The sequence below is a fragment of the Vulpes vulpes genome, chromosome 1 (assembly GCF_048418805.1).
Source record: "Vulpes vulpes isolate BD-2025 chromosome 1, VulVul3, whole genome shotgun sequence".
NCBI lineage: Eukaryota > Metazoa > Chordata > Mammalia > Carnivora > Canidae > Vulpes > Vulpes vulpes.
Window position 1 is genome coordinate 194,695,219 of NC_132780.1, and position 24,787 is coordinate 194,720,005.

General features: G+C 39.8%; 2 protein-coding genes across 8 annotated transcripts in view; one reads left to right on the forward strand and one right to left on the reverse strand.

Moving 5' to 3' along the window:
- Positions 1–1,669, reverse strand: part of SESN1 (sestrin 1) — a 99,765-nt gene extending 98,096 nt beyond the window's left edge. Inside the window, exon 1 of the mRNA XM_026005781.2 lies at positions 570–1,669. Coding sequence (XP_025861566.1) covers positions 570–827 — 258 coding nt within the window. The 5' untranslated portion in view covers positions 828–1,669. The remainder of the gene's footprint in view (positions 1–569) is intronic.
- Positions 1,670–1,975: 306 nt separating this feature from the next.
- CEP57L1 (centrosomal protein 57 like 1) overlaps positions 1,976–24,787 on the forward strand; it is a 72,297-nt gene continuing 49,485 nt past the window's right edge. For 2 of the 7 annotated variants that reach the window (XM_026005787.2, XM_072738504.1), the window contains exon 1: positions 2,275–2,327. The gene's annotated coding sequence lies outside the window, so the exon portion shown is untranslated. Of the gene's footprint in view, positions 2,328–22,272; positions 22,403–24,787 lie in introns of all 7 variants that reach the window. The other 5 variants (XM_072738486.1, XM_026005783.2, XM_026005785.2 and 2 more) reach the window with 5 other exon arrangements.

Consider the following 24,787-nt stretch of genomic DNA (forward strand, 5'->3'; position numbering starts at 1 on the left):
TGATTCATTAAAAAAAAAAAAAAGGTCGCCTCTAGAGAACAGACCCTGATTTTTTGTTTTGTTCTCAAGAACATGAGAAAACTGACCAATTATCCTGAATTAGTGAAGGAACACTTAATACGCTTGATCATCTCAGAGGCTTGTAAGTGAGAAACCATCCACACAGAATATCGTTTGTAACGATGTGAAAAGCATCCTGGCTATCCCTTTCCAACATGTAAAAATGAATGCAAGAAAAAAAAAAGCAAGTCTTCACTTGCGATTAACTGTAACTGTCTCACAGTTTTCCTAGAGAAATGCAATTTCTGCTAAAAAAAACAAACAAACAAAAAGCACCTCTCTAGAAACACAATACTTGTTTACTCTTATTTGAAAATGGCTTTTACTTTAGTTCCTCTTGTACAGTCTGGGCCCCAAATTCCACGCTTTCCAAGCCACCCCGAGCTGCGGAATGAATTCGTAAGGGGCTCGCAGAACCACCGACTAGGAGCCCACAACACAGAGGGAGTGGCTGCAAGTAAACCTGCACTTGCACCGGGCGGGCAGTTGCAATCACAATGTTTTCTTACCTGGACGCTCTTCAAAATAAATTCACTTTTCTCTCTTACATCTTTAAAGGGACATCTCTTAGAGAGCATGAGCAGGTGAGCAAGGAGTCTATTCAACCCATCCAAAGAAACCGCCGGGGGTGGGAGCCCGTCTGGGGGACGAAGACCCTCGGTTCTTCTCAGGACCGTCTGCCTGATGCTGTCCAGCGCGGTCTCTCTAGTGCTCGGGTCCCTACTGCACAGCCCGTCCCATCTCACTTCACTGTCTCCTTCAGCCATGACAACCGGGGGGAGGGTCTCCTCGGGCCGCCTTCAGTGCCCCGTCGGCATGTCCCCACGAGCACTTGGTCACTTTTAAAACGAGGCACGTGAGAAGAAGAAAGCCAGGGGCATCGAGTCGTCGTGGAAGCACAGCGGTCTCGGTGACATCTGGAACCGCAGAGCGTCTTTTCGGACTCACCCTTCTCTCCTACACCAAGGGGCAGGGCGGTCCTCTTGGCAGAGACACGCGCGCAAAGAGAAGTTGGAAAGATGAAACCCTGCAGCGCTGGCTCGGCCGGACAGGCCGCCCCGGGGAAGTGCGCTCCTCCGCCTCGCGGGTCAGCGGATATCCTCACGTCGTGCAGCTGTCAAACCCCAGCTCTGCCCAGGAAGGCAGCTCGCAGGGGAAGGCGCTCCCAGCCATTCGGGGATTCTCGTCCGCGCAGCCACCGAGTCCCGGGAGCACTCCCACCCCGCCCCTCCTCCGGCGCCGGGCCCTGCCCTCTGCAGCTCCGCCCTCCGCCTCGGCGGCCGGGGAAGCAGCTGCCGGGGAAGCCTCGCCGAGCCCTCCTTGCTCGCCGGCCGCCGGGGGCGGAGACCCGGGCGCTCCTTGGAGAGGGAGAGGGTGCGGGGTGCGGGGTGCAGGGCGGGGCGCGGCAGCCCCTGCAGCCGCTGCCTCGGATGCAGCGTTGGAGGGAAGCGTCCCCGGCCCCGGCGACTCCCCGGGCAGACGCCGCTTCTTTTCCTCTCCCTGCGTCCTCGCCCACCGCCCGCTAAGCCGGACCCGCGCAGGGCCGGGCCGCCGAGCTGGCGCAGAAGCGAGGCCCCAGGCGCAGAGCCCGCCCCTTCGCCCAGCCCCATCGGTGGGGCTCGGCCCAGAGGGCGGGAGGAGGGAGGGGAGATGGGGTCCTCACCCCCCTGCAGCCCCTCCCCTTTCTCCGCCCGGCATAAACCAGGAGCCGCCCCTGCCCCAGCGCCCTCTTCCCCGCCCAAGCAGACGCGACCCGCGGAGGCAAAGCCATTGGAAAGAGCCCCGCCCTCCGACGGGCTACCTCCGGACCCCAAGTCCGCGCCCGGCCGCCAACTGCAACCGGCTGCTACGCATGCGTGAGGGCGAGCAGGGCGCATGCGCCGAAGGGATTTTTTTTTTTTTTTTATTGCGTCGGGGGCGTTTCCGTCCCGTGACGTATGAAAGAAAAGTTAAGAAGTGCAAGTACAATGAAGCCATGACGGAGAGAGGCCGAGCACGGCCAAGAGGGCTTAGACACACACCTGGAGGAAACTGCATCCTCACTTAAGATCAGCTTGGAAAGAGTGACGGTGTCTTTATTACGCCAAATCCGAGATTGAAGAAGGCGGGGGTGGGGGTGGGGGGGAGCGTCGTCGCATTGGCTTCTGGGAAGTGTAGTTTTGATGTACCGGCGCGTTCTGCGGGCGATAGAAACTACAGTCCCCAGGAGCCCCTGCGACGTTGCCCGTGGCGGCCTTGGAGCCAACGGTTAGCGCGGACGGAGCTTGGTAAGCGTCGATTTGGGGAGCGCTGGGGGGTTTTGGCTGCCAATTGAGGCTTTTTTTTTTTTCCTTCGTTTCCTCAGGGATTTTGGAGATCGAGGCATCTAGAAGATGGCCTAAGTCCAGGGGGTTTTGTCCGGTGTGTCTGGGAAGGAGTAGCGCGGGCGCCCCGGGCGGGGGGCACGTTGGGGCGCGAGGAAGGGACGCGGCGGGAACGGCGGCCTCCGCTCGCGCCTCTGCGGGGGGACCCGCCAGGGCGGCCTTAGGTGACCCCGTGCGCCGGCCCTTGGTCCGCCTTTGCGCGGGGGGTGTTGTGTGTTTTCTGCGCCCAAAGGAGATCCCGAGCAGAAGCCAGATGTCAGATCCATTTTGCACGAGAGACTAAGGGGAAAAGAAGAATCTCCAGCATCCCTGGATGGGAACGTTTGCAGGCTCCCGCCCCCCCGCTTAGGTGATGCTATTTAAAAAAAAAAATCTCCCAAGATTTAGTATGTTTATTTTTTTAAGATTTTATTTATTTACTCATGAGAGACAGAGAGAGAAGCAGGCTCCATGCAGGGAGCCCCATGCGGGACTCGATCCGGGGTCCCCAGGGTCACGCCCTGGGCTGCAGGCAGAGCTAAACCACTGAGCCACCCGGGCTGCCCGATTTAGTATATTTTAGAAGGTTCATTTGCGTAAAAAGTTCATGTTTGTTTGTAAAAAAAAAAAAAAAAAAAGTCGTACCTCGAGAAAAGTCAAGGTGTGAAGGGCCGTCCGGTCCATCAATGAGATTTTAATTCTCCACGTGGTGGGATGGATGGCCGGGGCGGCTCAGTTCCCCAGGTGGGGAGTTCGAGCCCCGTGTTGGGTGTAGAGGCCACTTAAATAGAAACTTTAAAAAAAAAAATGATAATGATAATAATAAAGTCAAATAAGTTATTTTAGATAACTTATTTAAATTTTAAATCATAATGATAATAGTAACGTCAAATAAGTCATTCTAAATAGCTTATTTAAGTTTTAAATTTAAATTCCATTTTTGAATTTTAGAAATTTCTCCTTGTGAGGTGCTGAGTATGCCACAGGGGGAAAAGCCCCAGCCCCCTCTCCGGTGATGGCATCTGGTAGTAAAACACACAATTACAGTACACAGTATGGTAGCTGGCTAACTGGGACGTCTAGAAAGAGGGTTTCTTGGCTTACTCCTGGAAAGTCAGGGAAATTCTTCATCCCAGGGAAAGAGGACCGGAAGAAGCCTATGGTGAGGCTCAGAAGGGAGAGAGAGTCAGTACTTTCAGGAAACTGCAATAAGCCAAAATCCCCTCTATTTTGGGAAGGGTAACTTCCTGTGTGTTGATCTACTTTGAAGCTGCAAAGAGACCAGCCCTGTGAATTTTCCGGATGGTTTCTGAGGGTGACCTGACCTTGAACAGATTTGACAGTTTCAATGAATTAGTCTGATTTGGAAAGGCCTTGCTACTTTTATGCTATTTGGTTTAAATCCGATTTAAAAAAAAAAAAAGTGAATTTGTGAGTATGATTTCAAAAAATTTAAAAAGACAATCCTTTTTTGTCCTTTTTTGGGGCTCCTCCTCCTTGTCCAATGTACAACGTAGTTTCTTAAATCTAGATCCCCTTTTGCCTGCATAGTTGAGTCGGCTCCCATCCACACACATGGTTCCACTATGACTTGTAGACGAATAGCTCCATCCAGCTGTACCCGTGAGCTCCGTAAGCACAGCTTTTTCCAAACTGCCGTAATCTGTTGCCAAGACCATTGTATTAGTGATTGTTCACTCTGGCCTTTCTCCATTAGTTCTCCACACTGGAGCCATACTGAACTTTTTGAAATGCACGTCCTGGCCAGATTTTTCTCTTAAAATCATTCATTGCTGTCTCACTATTCTTAAGGCAAAACTTGTTTGTAAAAAGCCTAATAGCCTCTGGTCTCTTTCCACTGCAGCCTCACTTCGTGTATCTACCACTCTCCACCTCTCTCTACTTCAGCCATACAGATCTTTATTCATTCGCTGGTTTTCCTATTTCCACCTAATTTCAAATTTCCAACATATCTGTTGAGTGCTATGTAATGGGACAAGTACATATGTCATTGAGCACAATATACATTGACACTTGAACAACATGGATTTGAGCTGCACAGGTCTGCTTACGTGTGGATTGTTTTTTGATAAATACAGTACATAGTGTAAATCTATCTTCCTTAAATGCTTTTGTAATAGCATTTTCTTTTCTCTAGCTTACTTATTTTAAGAATACTGTATATAATATGTATACAGAGTATGTGTTGCTTATGTTATGTGCAAGGCTTCTAGTCAACAGTAGGCTTCTAGTAGTTAAGTTTGGGGGGAGTCAAAAGTTCTATGTATTAAAAGTTATGGGATTTTTTTTTTTTTACTTCCTGGTGGGGAGTTGGCACCTCTAACCCCCCACGTTGTTCAAAGGTCACCTGTACAAAAGTTCCTACTCTCATTGAGCTTACATTCTATTAGGGGGAGAGCAACAATAAATATATAATATATGAGGCAAATGAAGACAAATGTGGTAGAGAAAAAATAAGAGCCAACCAGGAAGGGGACTGTGAAGTACCAGATTGTGTGTGTGTGTGGGGGGGGGGGGAGAGGGCAAGGTTCACTTTTAAATAAGGTTGTCAGAGACCTAATCAAGAAGGAGACATTTGAGGGAATATGAAGTAGAAGGAGGAATAAGCTGTGCCGAGCCTTGGAGGAAGAACGTCCTGGGAAGAGAACAGCCAGTACAAAGGCCTCTGGGCAGGAGCAAAGAAATAGCAATGTGACTGGAGCACAGTAAGTGCAGGGGAGGAGAATAACTTGAGGTCACAGAGGAAGGAGGTCACATAGGTGGTTGAAAGGACCTTGACCTTTAACTGAATTAGGAAAGCCATTGGAGGGCTTAGAGCAGATCAGTTGCATGATCTGACTTTTCAAAATGATTACTTCTTTGAAACTGTGTTGAGCATAGATTAGGGGGAAGCGAGTGTAGAAGCAGAGACACTAGTTAGCAAGCTAAAGTGATAATCCAGGTGAGAGATGATAGTGGTAGCTTGGACCAGGGTGCTAACAGTGGAGGCAATGGGAAGAGGCCCATAGTCTGGACCTGTTGTGTTTGTTTAGCTAACAAGTTTTACTGATAGATTGGATATGAGGTGTGAGTGTATAGGAGTTGAAGATGACTCCAAAGTTTTTAGGCTAAACAACAAGAAGAAAGGAATTGCCATTTCATGTTGTGAGGATGTCTACAGTTTTGTGTACAGAGGTAAGGAGATGGAAATCAAGAGTCTTGTTTGGCCATGTAAAGTTTAAGATGCCTCTAAGATATTCAAGTAGAGGTATGGAGTAGGCAAGTTAGGTAAAAGAGCACAGAGATGAGGTAAAAGATCTGGCTGTAGATAGAATAACTGGATTTCACAGTAGTGTTTTAATAGCAGTTAAAGTTAGCGTATAGTTGGTATCACAAAAAGAGGTACTCCGTAGGGTTTGGGTTGATCTGGAGTCATCTGCAAAGGTGACTATGCAGGAGCAGCTAGTGAACACAGGAAAACCCACAGAGCGTGGTGAAGGTGGTCAAGGAGTACTACGTATGTGCAGTGCTGCTCTGGATCAAGTGAGATAAGGATTGATAATTGACCACTACATTTAGTAATAAGGGGGTCATTGAGGATCTTGAGAGCAGTTTCGGTTGAGTAAAGAATATAAAAGTCAGGTGGGCATTTTATTTAAGAGAGAATGGGAGAAGAACTGGAGATAGTGAGTACAGAGGCAGTACGTGTACTGTGTTCTTTGTTCAGACTTCTTTAGCCTGTCTTTGACTCCCGTTCCTATAGATCTTAACTCACATACCACTTTCTCAGTTTACCTGATCTGAACAAACGTCTCTATTATAAATATACTCTTATTTTACCATATGCCTCTACTTGCGAATAAGTTACAAATGTAGTTTTATAATGCTCTGTGATAATTTTATGAAAATGTGTCTGCTTCTTTTTAAAAATGTGTTTATTATTTGAGAGAGAGAGAGAGTGCCTGCAGGGGAGTGGGAGAGGGGCAGAGAGAGGGAGAGAGAATCTCAAGCAGACTCCACACTCAGTGTGGAGCCTGGTGTGGGGTTTGATCTCATGACCCTGAGATCATGACCCGTGTTGAAATAAAAAGTCAGATGCTTAACTGACTGAGCCACCCAGGCACCCCATTGAGTGTTTCTAAAGCTTGAGCACAGAAAAGCAACGACAGTGCTGATATTTGCTCATCATCCCCAGCTCTGAGTACAGTGCTTGGCATCTAGTATGAACTTCATACATATTTGGTGGATCAGGGGAAGAAAAATATGTCACAGAATTTTCAAAGGTATTGCAGTATTTACCTATTGTTTACAAAAACACAAGATAATTGGTAGAAGGTACTTTATTGATGAAGACATTTTAGGAAATGTCTTTTAAAAAAGATTTTAATTATTTGAGAAAGAACTCACATAAGTCGGGGTGGGGGAGGGGCAGACTCCCTGCTAAGCTGGGGGCTGGGCACAGGGCTTGATCCCAGGACCCCAAGATCATGATCTGAGCTGAAGGCAGATGCTTAATGGACTGAGCCACCCAGGCACCCCAGAAAATTTGTCTTAAAAGAGAACTTTTATTGCTAGTGAATTACAGTGCTCACCCTCATGAAATTGAATTTGCTAACATTTTTACCAGATTTCTACATGCCTTATGTTGTTGCAAGATAGTAAAATATATAAAGGAAAAAGTATAACATATATAGAGGAATTGCTGCTTTAAATGAATGGTGCATTAATCAAAGAAAAAGCTGACTGGCTGGTCTCTAAGAAGCTTTTATTATGAAATTCATTGATGAATTTACCATGAAAAAACACTCCAAAGTCTTGTGGGCTTAGAATCACAATTGTGCTAAGTGTGTGAGAGTTTGTGAGACATGGAAATTGTCTGTTGTGTGTGGGTGTATTTGAGAATGATGAATTTATCAGAATGCCAGTTTATTAATGTGCTTTGAGGCATTTGCCAAGTAGATAGCATCTAGATTCTCCAACCAAAGAGTTTTCTCTATAAGAAAATTACATGAAAAGTCATCTCATTGCTTAGGAACTTGGAATCAGAACAAAGGAAGTTTACATACTGTGGTCACTTAATAGCACATATGCTATATATAGCATTAAGAGGGATGGAAGCCAGATACTTGCATTCATATGTTCAGTATTTATTGAAAACCTACTGTGGACAACTCTGTGATGGGTGATAAGTATACAGTAGCATTCATAAAAAGCACCTGTTCAGAATTGCCCTTAAGAAGCATTCAATTTAAGTGGAATATAGACCATTCTTTGAAGAAGCTTGTCTGAACGGTGAGGGATAAACATAGGGTAGTAGCTGAAGGTCTATATGAGAGATAATGAAGAAAGAATGATGTTTAGGAGGTAGAATCAACAGAATTTAGTGACTATTTGGATATGGGAGATAAAAAAAAGTCATGGGTTGACTACTATCCAGATGGTGAAGCCTAACTCCTTCCATTAGTCAGAGTAGGGAGTATACTAGAAACACCAGTCTTGGAATGGGAGGTTACTGAGTCCAGGTTTGGACATGTTAATCATACTTTTGAAGGACTTACAAGTCATGCAAGTGAACAGTACCTAATACTGCTTTGGAACAACTTGCACAGGAAACCTTAACTGTTGTTGAGAGGTATATTTATATATTCAAATCGTGAACAGAGCATGGACCTCAGAGTCCCAGAATCTTAGATTTGAATTCTAAGTCTCTGTTTTGCTAAGAGTGTGAATTTGGCCAATTTTTTTAACCTCCCTAACCTTGAATGTGGGAGATGAGATAGCCTTAGTGTGATGTGTACAAGGAAGATAATTCCCTCCTTTCCAATGACTGTTGTGAATGTTTAATGAGATAGTGTATATACAGTTTTTAGATTAGCATCTGGCATATATTGATATTCAAGAAATAGTATCTTTTAAAATAACCATCTTTTGGGGTGCCTGGGTGGCTCAGTCGGTTAAGCATCTGACTCTTGATTTCAGCTCAAGTCATGATCTCAGGGTCTTGAAATCAATCAAGCCTTGCGTAGGACTTTATGCTGGGCATGGAGTCTGCTTAAGATTCTCTCTTTCCCTCTCCCTCTGACCCTTCTATCCTCGGCAACACTTGCAGCAAATAAATAAATAATCATCTTTATGTAAAGTAATATTTGTCGTTCAGTTTGATTGAGATTAACAAAATGTTTATAAAGTGCTTTGTATTTGAACTGAAGAGTGCTGTTTTGTATAATCCTATCATTGCCAATATTTGCTAAGATTTTATAATGGGTCCTTGAATTATATTTCATTTTTACCAAATTTATAATTTATTTTAATAATATTTTGTGTTTTAAGCTTCTTAATTGGGAAAAGTTATAAAAAGTAAAAATATGGTAATTATTTTTCTCATAAAATAGCATAAAAGATTGTATTTCTGAGCAAGGACTCCATATCCAGCTTTATCATAAAAATTACTAAAAACGTAGTTCATCAATAACATATCTGTATGATATGAAACATTTGAAGAATGTATACTTCAGGGAAATATAATTACTCACATAAGATTTTATTTAGTATGATACAGTTTTACATTGTTTAGAGTTCTTTTTTTTTTCATTGTTTAGCGTTCTTAGTTTCATATTGCGTGTCTTATTTTTGATACAACAAATAAAAATGTTATGGAATTTAGAAGAACTGCTTTCAGTTGCTAAATTTTCATAAGTACATTGAGAAGGCTGGGAAATAAGATTGTACATGGCTGAGAACACATTAAGATGTTTTGCTAACTTTGGGGAGAAGCAGCATAGCAATTCCATGAGACCATTGACTTTGAAGTTAGACATTTAAATTCTTGCCTCTGTCATTTACCTTATACATATTACTAACCTTTTTAAAACCCCATTTTCTTTACCTTATACATATTACTAACCTTTCTAAAACCCCATTTTCTTTATCTATAAAACACTGTTGACCTTCTTAACCTGCATTTACAGCGATCACATCAAACATAGGTACATATTAGTTCTCATTGTGTTACCATCCATGTGACTTGAGTTGCATATTTAATCGGGAGCCCAATATGAGGGGCCCCTGGATGGCTCCATTGGTTAAATGTCTGACTTTCACTCAGGTCATGATCTTGGGGTCCTGGGATTGAGCCCCATCTCAACTCCCCACTCTGCAGGGAGTCTGCTTCTCCCTCTTCCTCCGCCCCTCCCCCTGCTTGTGCTCTTTCAAATAAATAAATAAAATCTTTTTTAAAAAGCACAATATTATAAATTCATGGAAAGTGTGTACTGTTACCTAGGAGATTAATAAAATCTCTAAATTTTCCATTCAATACCTCCTACTGATTTAGATTTGTAAAAGGCTATAAAGGTAATTAAATTAGATGCTAATTTGTGATTGCTGTTGTGCAGTAGTATCACAAAATCACTCCCATTTCATGGAACAAAAGACAAGAAAGGAAAATAAAGGGAGAGGATAGAGAGAGTCTTAATAGTGAAAGATCTTCTTTTTTCAGAAATTAATTTTGTAATTGAAAAATATATATTCCTAATGAATCTTTAGATAAATAAGTAAAGGAAGGCCTATGGTTACTTTCTCAGGTGATTTATTCAAAGACCTTTTTTTATTGAGGTATAATTGACATATAACATTAGTTTCAGGTTTACAAGATAATTATTTCATATTTGTATATATTGCAAAATGATCACAATAAGTTTGGTTAACATCTGTCACCATCCATAGTTACCATTTTTTTTCTTATAATGAAAACTTCTAAGATTTGAGTTTTGCCTCCAAGTGCTTACTTGGTTTTTCTTATTTTGGCTTGTTGAAAAATAGCTTATCAAGTGTTATTTGTATATATTGGGCATGTATATGGGCATGTGTGTGTGTTGCCCAGTTGAATCATAGAGGCTTTTCAATTTTTTTTTTTAAAATTTTATTTATGATAGTCAGAGAGAGAGAGAGGCAGAGACACAGGCAGAGGGAGAAGCAGGCTCCATGCACCGGGAGCCCGACGTGGGATTCGATCCCGGGTCTCTAGGATCGCGCCCTGGGCCAAAGGCAGGCGCCAAACTGCTGCGCCACCCAGGGATCCCGAGGCTTTTCAATTTGAATCTTCAGATTTTATTTTTAAGATATCGCTAACAAAATTTAATTTGAATTCTTCTCTAACAAGATCGATTTGAATTCTAATTTTTCAGCCTTTTAAAAGCCTATTTTCTGAAATACTCTCATATATACTATTCTCAGAATACAGTTTTTTCTGTGTGTATTATTTCTATCTTTCTGCAATAAATGAATGAACCACTTATATCAAGTTCACTCTTTAATATTTTTTCCAGTTCTTCTGTCTTTGGTGTCTCCAATTTACTGTAATGTGCTTTGAATGTCTAAATCTCCAATATTTCTGGCAAATTTTAATATATTTTTAAAAATAAAATTGTTGAATGTATTTATTTTGCCCTTATTGAAAGATTTATGAGCCAGCTCTAACATGTATGTATAATTTATGACATAAATTTTAGAAACCAATCTCCTTGCTGGCTTCATTCTTTTTTTTTTTTTTTTTCTATTCTGTTTTCTTACCCACATGTTTAATGTGAATATATACATATATTGGTAAGATATTAAAGTTTTGTGTCATTTAAAAAAATATTAGGGCAGCCCGGGTGGCTCAGTGGTTTAGCGCCTGCCTTCTGCCCGGAGCGTGATCCTGGAGACCCCAGATCCAGTCCCACGTCAGGCTTCCTGCGTGGAGCCTGCTTCTCCCTCTGCCTTTGTCTCTGCCTCTCTCTCTGTGTCTCTCATGAGTTAAAAAAATAATAATAATAAAAATAAAATAGTATATTTCTTGTTATTTTTTTAAACCTAGTTATCTTTATAATTTGTTTTTATCCTTTACAGCATAGATCATCCCCTCTCCCCTACTCATTCTTTTCCCCAGACCAGATGTTTTTATTCATTTAGCTCATCTTTATTGAGCCACTAGAGAGGACATACTAGAAATACAAAGACAAATAAAATAAAGTTCTGGCTCTTGAAGACCTAATTCACTGATTTTTTTTTTCCTGACTCACTGATTTAGTAGGGGAGCCATCCGTAAAGGATACCCCCTCACATCTTTATGTAATCTAGAGATCCATGATCTCCAATTACATGAGAAGAATATTCTTAATGTATATTTTCATAAAGACTATTCATTGAATCTAAGATGCCAAAGATTGTAAGGCACAACATTACAATGAAAGACAACATGTTGCCAAGTATAATTTAAAGGTAAATCCTGATTTTATGGAAGTAAAATGTATGCAGTACATTTGTGAATAAATGTTTGTTAACTGTAAGACTCAAATGTATTTTGTTTTATGTATTTATTTTGTTTTATGTATTTCTACTACATTAATTGATTTGAGGGCAACAAATGCTTATTGAATGACTACCATATAATAAGTCCAGTGGATGAGAGAATAATGAATAAGATATGATCCTTTACTCTTGAAGAAGACAGATGTGTGCAGAAGACAGATGTGTGCAGACATTGCTAAAACAAAATTATGTTTGTTAAGGCAACTAAATTAAATCACAGAAACTATAATAAATATATTAAAGATAATGCTAAATTAATGACCACTGATGGCTAAGAGTTATGCATTTCCAACTTCAAAAACCATCTGTTGTTAATATTTTATTCTTTCACTGTCAGAGGCAGTGGAGGGATTAGTGGACACGAGGGAAAATGGAAAGAAATATTTATTTGGGGTTAACATATGTCTATTTTTTTTTTAAAAGGAAAGAATAGACTTTATTTTAAAGACGTTTTATGTTTTTCTCAGTTATCTCCACAGGAGGTCTATTTCAAGGGAAAACACTTCTTTTTAAATTTTTTTTATTTTTTATTTTTTTATTTATTTTATTTTTATTTTTTTTAAGGGGAAACACTTCTGATAGTTGTAATGTTTGTTTGCTTTGGAATATTTACAAATTGAATTATACTCAGCCAAACATGTTTCTCTGCGCATGGATCTTTTTATACAAGGGGAAAGTGTCAACGTTAAGTTGGCTTCTGTCTGCTATCAGCAGCTGTATTGGTTGGTCCACCCACTGTCAGTGTGTGCACTTTTTTTTTTTTTTTAATCTGAGGCTAAGTATAGGGAAAAATTGAATTAATTATGATTTATGGTAAAAACAGTGCAGAAACAGAAAGGGCACCACATTTAGAGTCTGGAGATGTAAGTTTTTTTTTTTTAATTTTTATTTATTTATGATAGTCACAGAGAGAGAGCAAGGGGCAGAGACATAGGCAGAGGGAGAAGCAGGCTCCATGCACCGGGAGCCTGATGTGGGATTCGATCCCAGGTCTCCAGGATCGCGCTCTGGGCCAAAGGCAGGCGCCAAACCGCTGTGCCACCCAGGGATCCCTGGAGATGTAAGTTTGAATTCTGTTTTTGCCACTTATTACACATATGACCTTAGATTCTAAAAGACTGTTTTGCCCTGGCTCCCTCATGTGTTCAAAAAAGACTATAATGCTAGTATGCCACTTTGTAAGGCTAAGTTAAGATTTGATGTATAAAGGTTTTGTAAATTACAATACTTTTCAAGTATTAGTTGATAATTTTAGATTTTGCCTTTTAGTACAGATATGAAGAATATATTGTATAAGACTATATACATTTTAAAGAATTGAGTTTAGTGGCTTTGATTTATCTGTATATGAACTTTAATCAAAGAAGGATGTCATTTGCTCCCTATTAAGCATTTCAGAGGCTTTTTTTTTTTTTTTCTAAAGAGAGGGAGGGCAGAGGGAGAGGGAGATAGAATCTTAAGGAGGCTCCACACCCAGTGTGGAGCCCAACTCAGGCCTCACATGGACTCGATCTCAAGATCTGAGATTATGACCCTGAGATCACAGTCTGAGTTGAAATCAAGAGTCAGATACTTAACCAACTGAGCCACCCAGGTGCCTGCCTGTCTTCTCTGTCTTTTGATGGGCTGTAATTTGTAGCTGATAGGAAGTTTTAAACTAAAGGATAAAAGTTCGTCATATTAAAGGAGGCTAGATTTCCTAGCCAGTTTTGGTCTGGCCTGGACTGGCAGACTCAGCCAACTGTCATGATGAAATCAGCATTGGAGGGTCAGCCCTCTACTTTATGGGAGGCACCAAATTAGTACTAGTTTGAAGCAAGTTCAAGCCCTGAGTTGTTTAGGATTTCATTTATTTCACCCAAAACTGTGACCTCTTCCTCTTTCCACCTCCCTCTCTTAGCAAAAATTCTGGCATATGTTAGACAGTCAGCAAATACCATTGGAACTGAAATGGAATGAAAACTGAAAATTATGCCAATTCCTAACATTAGCGTTCCTGAAAAGTCATCTCAATATTATTTGAAGCAAGTTATGCAGACATAGTCACAGGCAGCCTCTGTTTGGATGCAAGGGAAGTTCTTAGGAGCAATAATGATCTCGTGTTTAGCCATCATAGGGTCTTTTCGATGCCTCTTGAATTTTGGCTGTTAGGGATATATTGGAAGGTTTTCAGCACTTTCAGCATTTGGCACAGTCAGCTAAAAGTAAAGTATGCACATTAAAAACTGCTGAAGAACTAAAAAAAAAAAAACTGCTGAAGAACTAGAATATTTAAGCAGAGGCTAATACAAATTTTCATAGGTGCACTTTAAGTAAAATATGTTTTGATTATCTTAATTAAACTTCTACCTCAGATAGGCAGGCAAATCAAGTTTTGTCCTTTTGCCCTCCATGCTATTCAACAACATATGCTGTTTCTCATGTTAAGACCTTAGTAGCTGTGCCAACAAGTCTAGTTTGAAAAAAAGTAAGGACTCAGTGGTGTCTCTTTACAGACTAACTTGTCAGCAACTCTGCCCATCAGTAGATTACTTCGGCCCTTTTGTGCACAATTGTTCACTTCAGATATATGGATCAGAAGTTGGTATGGTTAAAATATTGGAGCTTGCTAGTAGGTATAAGAAATGGAATTGTAAAAAAAAAAAAAAAAAAGAAAAGAAATGGAATTGTAAATATGGAGCTTTGAATGCCAAGGAAAGCAATGTTATGACAAACCTAGGTGTTTGTGTTGCTTTTTTGTCAGAATAACTCAGACACTACTGTCAGTGATCAAACTTTCTTTTGTCTGAATGGCATAGACATTTTCCTTTGTATTGAGATGACTTGTCAGTAGGATTTATCTTGGAGCTCTATGTGGCTTTTAATTCAGTTTAGCAAGTGTTTACTAACTATTGAATTAGGTGCTAAGGTTACAAATGTGAATGAAACTTGATTCCTGTCCTTAAGGCTTGCCTTTTAAGGGAAGGACATGAACAGATTCTTTCAATATAATAAGTGTATAGGTACACAAAAGGAGAGTTAATTAGCCCAGCTACAGGGAGCCAGGAAAGGGAAAGCTTCATGGACAGATTAACTGGTAAACTGTGTCTTCCATGGTAAGGATATTCAAGGAAGAGAGAACATGCTAGAAACATGTTTGCATAGTAGAAGCAAGAGAAAGGAACAAGGTCATGGAGAGCCTATATGCCCTAGAACATGCTTAATCGTTATTTTGAAAGCAGTGAGGAGTCACTGAAGAGTTTTAAGCATTGAAGTGGCAATAGCTGGTCATAATTTTAAGTAGATCACTCTGGAGGCAGAGTAGAGGATAGTCCAGGATAGTCCAGTGGAACAAGCTTAGTAGCAGAGAAATCACTTTAGAAGGCCATTGTAGTAGTCCAGGCAGAAAAATAAGGGCTCAGTCAGTGGCAGTGAAGATGAAATAGTGTAGGTGATTCAGGAAGCGTCTTAGGTGTTGAAATCCTTTGGACTTGAGCATTGGGGAGTAGAGGGATAATAACATTAACTCTGATTAAAAAACAGTTTTTAGAGGGAAGATGGTGTATTAAATTGTAAATATGAATTTGAGGTGCTTTTAGGACATTCAAATGTATGTGAGCTCTTAAAATTCAGACAAATGGTCATCAGTACTTGATAAAAAATTTAACCATCTTAAGCAGAAATAAAGAACAAATAAATCAGAGCAACCCCCAAAGTAGTATTGTCACTTGGGAAGAGCTGGGTATAGAGAACGTATTAGTTATACAAGTCACTTGGGAAGGGCTGGGTATAGAGAAGGTATTAGTTATACAAATTGGGTTTGTACTGCAGCAGTGTAAAGTTACTGTGCTAAGTAGGTTAAAAATTGTGGGGAATGGAGCATTCTATTTTGTGAAAAGTCATCTTGTATGCTATTTATGGATTACCTATTTAGAGACTTTAGGATATAATATGGCCTAATAGTAAGACAATACTGGATATAATTTGAGTTTTGGTAGTTCAAAAGGATTTTAGGATTTTGAGGTTTCTCAGTGTCATTATGCACAGCGGTGATTGTACTGGCAACATGTTAGGTGTGATATCCAAAATATAACGATTTTTAGATATCAGTAAAAAACTAAGATTTGACAGAGGGTAGCTATAGTTGTAGTGAACATAACATAATATATAAACTTGTTCAATCACTATGTTGTATATCTGAAACTAATGTAATACTGTGTGTCACCTATACCAAAAAAAAAAAGTCAAACAGGAAGAAAAAATATTAACTAAGCTTTATTGAGTTCTTGGCATGAGCCAAACTGTATTTTAAGAACTTTATGTTGATTCATTATATACAGCTCTCTGAAATACGTAGGTAGTCTTAGTATTCACATTTGACAGATGGGGGAAAGACAGAAATTTTAAGAAACTTGCCTCCGATTACACGGGATTCATCCTCAGGGAGTCTCGCTGCAGAGCCCACCCCTTAACCACTATGCATACTGCTTTCTCAAATAATATAGATTTCAGGTACATTTGCTTATAAGGGAGAATGGAAATATGAAAATGTATTTTATGAATGAAAGTCCCTATAAAGGTAACATTACTTGAAATGTGAAGTTGTAAGAACTTCAGGAATAGTTCATTGTCAAGAATATATATTTAATTTAACAGGAGTATTATTACAGCCTAACAAGTCAGAAGAATTAGGGAAATGGAAATACAAAGAGTTGAAATATTATAGGGAGTGAAGGGAAGAGTTTATGGCAGAGATTAATATTTGTAAGGGCAAAATTATAAGGAAACAAACTCCAAGAAAAGAATGACAGTTTATTATCCCTGCTTTTTCCACCACTCTGTTTACATGATACTTAATATTTTTTCAAAACTAAGAGAAACAAAGTGATATAACTGGGATTACATGCTATAGAAGTGTCAGAAACAGGAAGAAACCTAGGCCTGCTGATTCAATCCACAGCCCTTTTCCATTATGTCACACTCCTTAGTGAAGCCATGCAGATGCAGTCTTGTCCTCAAGTCTGTAGAAATGGAGTGGGAAATGCCTAAGCAAGAGTTAGTCTCTCATCACTAAATCCAAGAGAATAGAAACAGATTAAAGGGATGTAATGGTAGAGAATGAACCAATGGTGCTGTAATGAAAAAGATTACCATGTTTCTAGAATCTAATGAATCTTTTCCTCCATTGCCTGCTGATCGATGTGTAGGACAGGAGTCGCTAAAGAAAAGTATGTAGGTATATAAATAATTGTCTTTCATTTTGATCTCAAGACACTGCTGTGGTTGTTAACCTTCAGAGAGGGAAAAGCAGTAGACATGGTTGGGAATCAGCAGTCTAGGAGTAGAAAATGTTTTACTTTTATTTTGTGCTCTTCTAACTTGTTTAAGTTTTGCTACCTGCAAAAAACGTATTAATAGGGATTTCTGTATAGTGGGATTATAGACCACTTAAATTTTTTTAGTTGGATATTATATAGTACACAAACTATACTAACAAGTTTCATCTGAAAAGTTACTGCTAAGTAGGTTGACAGTAACAGTGGATTTTCCATAGATCCACCTAGAAACTATTTGTATAACATGATTGGAACAGCAGTGGCACTATAAAACCAGTATTCCCTTGTTTCTGTGGAAAAGTGAATATTAAATTATAGATAAGGATGTGGGATGGTTCATTTTCCACAGTCTTAGAAAATCCCTATACTCACATTTATACATACAAGCATATATTTGGTCCTGGGATAGGAAACAGTTTTCCTAAATGAAAAATGCTCTGGCAGGGTGTGGCAAGAGTGGGAATCCGATTTGAATTCTTGTATTAGTTGCTTTAAACAGGACTGTAGGTAATGCTGTGAGAGGGATTTAAGAACCTTTACCTACTAAAAAGCAGGGAGAAGCTAGCAGTTGAATAACTGATTTCTTTGTAAACTTTTTTTTTATTAGGAAACTCTTCACAGTAATCAGTTGGTGCTTATTAACATTCTCAAAACATTTTAGTCTTCTAATGATACTTAGAAGATATGCTTGCTGTATAATGAAACTGCAGTTTTATAAGATCCCAAAACAGCTATGGTGTGTAATTTGTGCAATGTTTATATTATACTGTCCTTGGAAAAGATGGAAAATGCATGGCTGAACTAGGAGTACACAGCTTTTCTGGAAAATTATAAAAATGCTAAAGGAATTTTTTTCATGATGTCATTGTTGAAAAGGGATTATTTTTTCTTATAAAGGGCCAGAATACTCTGGATATAATGAAAATATTTAGTGTGTTTGTGGCCTGTGAGTCTAAGACTGAATACTGAGTGTTGGACTAGGACTGCAAATCATCATCCTTGGCAGGAGCAAAGTTTTCTGCTTCTCCTGTTGTGTCTGGACAGTTACCAGGGCCTCTGGTGAATTTAGCAATCTAGTTCTCCAAGTCCCAAAGAATGTTAAAGCATTTGCATGGAGTTGGGGTAGGAGTGGTCTGATCTCACTTGTTGGCAACTGTTTTATTTTGTAATTTTTTACAGGGGAGACTTTTCATATTGGGGGAATCATAAAACATGGTTAAATATAATGGGAAGAAAAGGATTTTTATATCTTTTATAGTTCTTAATACTAAAATTAAAGCAATACCTGTATGAAATTATGTGTGGAGTACATTTAAGAACCAGAAATTAGCCTCTCCGTCCCTGTTTTTGGGCATTCAGAATAGTTTGGTAGACATTCCATTTGTTGTGTTTCAGTGATGCTAAGACACATTTTTCACATTTAAAAAAAGTGCTAAAATAGTGATGTCTTATCATCGTTACTGGCCTGAATTAAAGTTGGATTACTTCAGAGAGGATTTGCATTTGCCTGTACCAGTCATTTGCATTACTACCAACCTGAGACCATTTTAAATTAAATTCTCTGTTTAAGAGTTTGTTTTTAATCTCACTGGTAGTATGAATTCAGAATACAAAGCTGTGTAAGAATTGTCTTCGGGATAACATTTTCTCTACTTGGTGCCTGGTACTTGAAAGGTAGAGACCTTCAAATTTCTTTGCTGTCTCTTTCTGCATCATGGATTTATTTTCCATGTATCCTCCTCTTCATCTGTAGCCTTTCTTTTGTTTTAGCTTTCTATGTAAAGTCTCCTGGTTTTTTTTTTTTTCTTGTGATACATAAAAGAATAATAGCTGGTGGCTTAGATTTGAGAAAAGACCCATCAGACAGACACTTGGTTAGGCCTTCACTTACCATCCTTCTTCAGAAGTTGTTTACTCTTATGGTAGACACACTTCTGATAAACTTAATGTCACTGGTATACATTTCTTTGTTCATTCCTCATCAGTGATCTTCAAACTTTAATTTACATAAGAATCAGTTGGGGAGTGAAACCTTTATTTTTCTGGGCCCAGAGATTCTGTTTCTGTGGACCTGGGTGATGCCCTCTAATCTGCGCTATAATAAATAACTTAGGGCCCCTGGGTGGCCCAGTGGTTGAGCGTCTGCCTTTGGCTCAGGTAGTAACCCCGGGGTCCTGGGATCGAGTCCCACGTCCAGCTCCCTGCATGAAGCCTGCTTCTCCCTCTGCCTTTGTCTCTGCCTCTCTCTGTGTGTGTCTCTCATGAATAAATAAATCTTTTTAAAAAATAAAAACCATTTTTCTTCAATGCCAAATTCATCTATATACAACTGATGTGGCTCTGCTAAAGGCAGAATACACTCTGACCCTGGCTACCTGGGTTCACGTCCCAGCTCAGCCACTTAATAGTTACGTGACCATGGGCAAAGTTACTTAGCTTCTCAGGTACCACATGTCAATGAAAGAAATTTGGGGACACCTGGGTGGCTCAGCCGTTTAGCGCTGCCTTCAGCCCAGGGCGTGACCCTGGGGCCCCGGGGTCGAGTCCCACGTTGGGCTCCCTGTATGGAGCCTGTTTCTCCCTCTGCCTGTGTCTCTGCCCCGCCACCTCTCTCTGTCTCTCATGAATAAAAGAAATTTAAAAATAAAAGAAATTTGAATACCTTAGAGGGTCACCTTGATAATTCAGTGGATCCATGCATATAAAGTTCTTTGACTGGAGTCTGACGCATGATAAGCTTGATGTGTTAGCTGTTTGTGTTGTTATTGTTCCACAAGCCCTTCAAACATGACTAAAGTGAATCTTTTTATACCACATCCACCACTCTCCATCTGTTTTCTTCTTTGACTATAGTTTAATATCTCCCTATCGCTGATTTTCCTCATTCAGGTCATACATTTTATGAATTCAACATCCTATTTCTCTCTAATTTGTCCCCTCTTTTGTTTTTGTTTTTGTTTTTGTTTTTAGGGAGTGGGGAGGGGCAGAGGGAGAGGAAGAGAATGTCAAGCAGGCTCCATACCCAGCACAGAGTCCAAGGTGGAACTCCATCTCATGATCCTGAGATCATGACCTGAGCTGACCAAGGCACACAGGCACCTCTTGTCCCCTCCTTTCTATTCCCACTTCTATGGCTTTGGTTCAGGTCTCTATCACCTCTCACAGAGTTTTGGAATAGCTTCCTAAATCGATTCCTAGCCTCTGGTCATTTTTCTTCTTTCACATTTCACAGAACTCTTTATCAAAGGCAGTTTGATCCTGCTGTTCCTCTGCTGGATGGCTATTACTGCCTACCTGGTAAAATCCAAACACATGTACCTGGCATACAAAGCCCTTCCTAGCTAGTTTTTGCAATACCCATTTGTAATCTTCCAGCTGTATATATTACTTGTAGTACAGTGCTCAAAACAGTAGATTCTCTCTTGCTTTCATAACTTTGCATAAATAAACAATACAGCAAGGTGGTTAAAAGTGTGAGTTTGGGACCCAGACTGCCTAAGTCCAAATCTTGACTTTGCAACTTAGCTAGTTGTGTGAACTTGAGCAAAACACTTTTTCTGTGCCATAGTTTCCTGATCTCTAAAATGGGAATAGTCATGCTTCATACAATTGTTATGAGGATCTTACTAAGTTAATTTACATGCGTTTAATAAATGTAAAGTATCATTATTATATTTTTATTATTACCATGCTATTTCCTTTGATTGTACACTTGATCTTCTCTACTACCCATTTCACTTTTGCCTATCAGATCCTACTCATTCATCTATCATATTGCAGTTTAAGAACTACCTCTTTGGGGCATCTGGGTGGCTCAGTCAGTCAGTCAGAGTGATTGGCTCTTGATTTCAGCTCAGGTCATCTCTGAAATCCCCAGACTCTCTTATGATGATCCTCTGGGTTCCTATAGCACCCTTTATAGTATAATTAAACTCTGCTGTAAGGACTACCAGTATTTTTCATATGTATTTTTCATCTCTGAATGGCTAGTGAATAAGACTTGTTTTATTGTTTCTTACTGGCTATAAATTGAGAAACCTTATTAGGGGAATATTCTATCAGCGGCACATAAATACCTCATAAACAGACTGGAAAGCAAGAGATAGCAAAAGGTGAAAAGACAGAAAACAAAATCTGTTAAGTCTGGAACTTTCCAGTGAAGGGACAAGCAGTCCAACAAGTATCAGTTTGGTTCTGTAAGTATCATAGTATATAATTAAAGAGCTATGATAATGTCCTAAGTCATCCCAAAGATTAAATTGTGTTATGTATACTTGGCCTAAAAGAAGGGAAAATAGGTTAAACATTTTAGAAATATTTCTTTTAAAACTAGTTGAAATAAATTTTGGCAATTAAATAGATGAGCTTTAGTTATTTATAATTGTCCAACAGCTCATCCCCCCTTGGGCACCTGCATAATCAGTGCACTCCATAATTCTGACTATTGAATGTGCCCAATCTGTTTATGTGAATAGTGGTAAGTGGGAGGGAGGTAATAGGCTAAGTGAATTTGTGGCAATTAATATGAGTACTGTTAATTTTAAAATTCATTATTCATTGACTCAATTTCTAAATTCTTTATACATTTAATAAGTTTGCCATCAACCTTTCTAAAGAGAAATCATTAGGAAACAGAGTTAAGTCCTACGGATAAATATAATAAATCTTATATTGCAATATTGTAAGAATATTGAAACTCAGATTAACTTATTAAAAAGAAAGTTAGAGGGCAGCCCCAGTGGCGCAGTGGTTTAGCGCCGCCTGTGGCCCAGGGCGTGACTGGAGACCCGGGATCGAGTCCCACGTTGGGCTGTCTGCATGGTGCCTGCTTCTCCCTCTGCCTATGTGTGTCTGCGCCTCTCTCTCTCTCTGTGTCTCTATGAATAAATAAATAAAAATCTTTAAAAAATAAAAATAAAAAATAAATAAAAAGAAACAACTTTCTGAAGAAATATTACCAGTAATATTTTAAAATCGTAAGCTTTTTGATTTACTTACTTAAGTAAAATGATACTACAATAAGACTTTGTATGCAAAATATATCCTAAGTTACAATATGTGATTATTTTAAAAACTTAGGTTAGTATTTACAGAATTGTTGGGTTTAACCATAATAAACATTAGCATAGAGAAGGAGGGAAAAGTTGTTGATCTAACAAATTAGTTTCAGGGAATTCATTTTACAATTTTTTTTCTTTGATTAGGCCCTGTGGATACAATGCCCCTTTGCAAAACACAACAGTTTGGACTCCAGGAACTTACAAAAGAAATACACATAATTGCCTTCCCTGAGTTTCTATTGATATAGGAACATAAGACCCTTAAAAATGAGATGTAAGTGCCCCAACAGATATCCATATAAATTATCAGTACTGTACATCTTCAGCTGTTTTCTACTTCTGCAGAAATCTAATTAAGAGGAAACTCTTTTTAGTAAAAGTACTTTATTTCTTATTATAAAACTGGCATTGTAAAGAATGTATAAGAATTGTTTATTGTAAAGAATGTATAAGAAGGTTGAAATAAAATGAAAGTCCCCTGTTGTTCATCTATTAACATTTTATATATTTACTAGTTTTTTATATATACTTATCTTTATCCCTTTTAAAAATTGGACTGTAATTATATAATTTTATATTCTTCTTTACTCACTTTATATTAAATCAGAATTGTTTTCTCATGAACTAAATATTCAAAATAAACTACAGGTAAAGGTGATGGGGAATCTAATCATTTAAGGTAATCTCAGACATTGTAAAGTTCTAAACTTACTAGATTCAAATTCAGTAAGGAAAAATCTGACTTTCAAATTAGATAAAGTGTTCATAAGTCTATAGATATTTTAGATTCAGCAGTTGATAAGTTCCTTAGAAATCAGTTTTTAGCTCTTATTTCTGACACCGAGTTGAATTAACTGTGTACATATATTAGATGCTATATTTTAATTTACAAAATATTGTAAAAGATTGGCATTACTTTATATTCTTTTTTAAAAACCTAAGTATTGTTGTACTCATGTAATCACATTTCTCCTATCCAAACTCATTTAAGATAATGTGAGGAGAACACACAAGAACACTTCCCCAAAGCTATTGACTGGGAAAGAAAATGAGCAGGGCTGATTTTCCGGAGTTCTTCCATCTAGTGGCCCTTGAAGACTGGAGTTTTAAAGGTTAGCCAGGCTTGGCTAGGATAGAGCCCTGAGGGCACTGCCTTGCTCCTGCAAATGCAGGTAAACAACCCAGGGGCAGACATGTGGAAATTGCCATCTGAGGAAAGCTTGGGACACACAGTGAGGAGATTATTCATTCTTCTTAGAGTTGTCCCTGAGAGGTGTCTTCACAGAATGCCTCTCCAGGGACAAAGGAGCAGGAGCAGGTGAGCACTATTTCCCTCCCCCACTCCTCAGCATAAACACAGAGCCACCCATGGAGGGCAGCTCACCCCAACACAGGCTGCCTAGCCTGCTTGCACCAAGTCCCATATCCTGTGCTCTGGGGTGATAGCCCTTCACCCTCAAACCTCCCTCAGTCCTAGCATGGCGAGACCCTCCCCCAGATTAGCATAGGGCTCTGCCCACACCACATCCCTAAAGCTTAGCTTGGAGTCTTAAAAGTCAGCAGGCTTGGTTGGGATAGAGCCAGGAGGGCATTGCACTGCTCCTGGAGGAAAGGCAGGCAAACAACCTGGAGGCAGTGTGGGAACAAGTGATCTAAAAAACACCTGGGACTCATGGGGGAAGGGGGGAGATTATCTGCCTTTCTTGAAGTGCTTTCCTGAGAGCAACAGGTATGGAGATCCCTTTCTGGGGACAAAGGAGCAGGCGGGCACCATTTCTGTCCCGTACCCCTCAGCATGAACACAGAGCCACCTGTGGTAATCAGTACAATGACAACACTGGCTTCCTAATCTGCTTATACCAAATCCCACACCTTTGCATTCTGTTGGTACTCTTTCTTGACCAAGCTGGCTTCAGTCCCAGTGTGGCGGGCTTCTGTTCCCCAGAAGACCAGCATAAACCCCTTGCCCACACCATATCTCCAACCAGTGTTCTGCATGGCTTACAGTTCTACTAGAAGTCATATCAAGTCTCATTTTACAAGCAGACCAGAGCAGACATAGTTAAAACATGCCACTTTCTGGCCAAGGACCAAACATTGCCCATTGCAGGCAAGGAGAGCCTCTGCAGAAAACTGGCCTAAAGGATAGAGCAGCCAAAACATAGCAGCAGAGTGCATGCAGCACCCACTAGAAACATTCCCTGAAACACCAGGCCCTGGACACTATGTGACCTTTTCTTCATAAAACCATTACTCTCAGGAGCAGGAAATATAACAGCCTTTTTTAACACAGAGAAGAAGATGGAGACTTAGACAAAATGCCAAGACAAAGGAATTCATCTTGAAAGAACAAGATAAGGTCATGGCCAGAGATTTGAGTGAAATAGATATAAGTAACATGTATGATAGAGAATTTAAAGCAACAATCAGAAGGATACCTGCTGGGCTTGAGAAAAGAATCAAAGATTTTAGAGAGGCCCTCCCTTACCAAAGAAATAAAAGAGCTAAAAAACAGTCATAAATGAAAAACTCAATAACTGAGATTCAAAACAGACTTGATACAATGAGCACAAGGATAGAAGAAGCAGAGGAACAAGTGATATAAAAGATAAAATAATGGAAAATAATGAAGCTGAACAAAAGAGAGAACTATGGAACA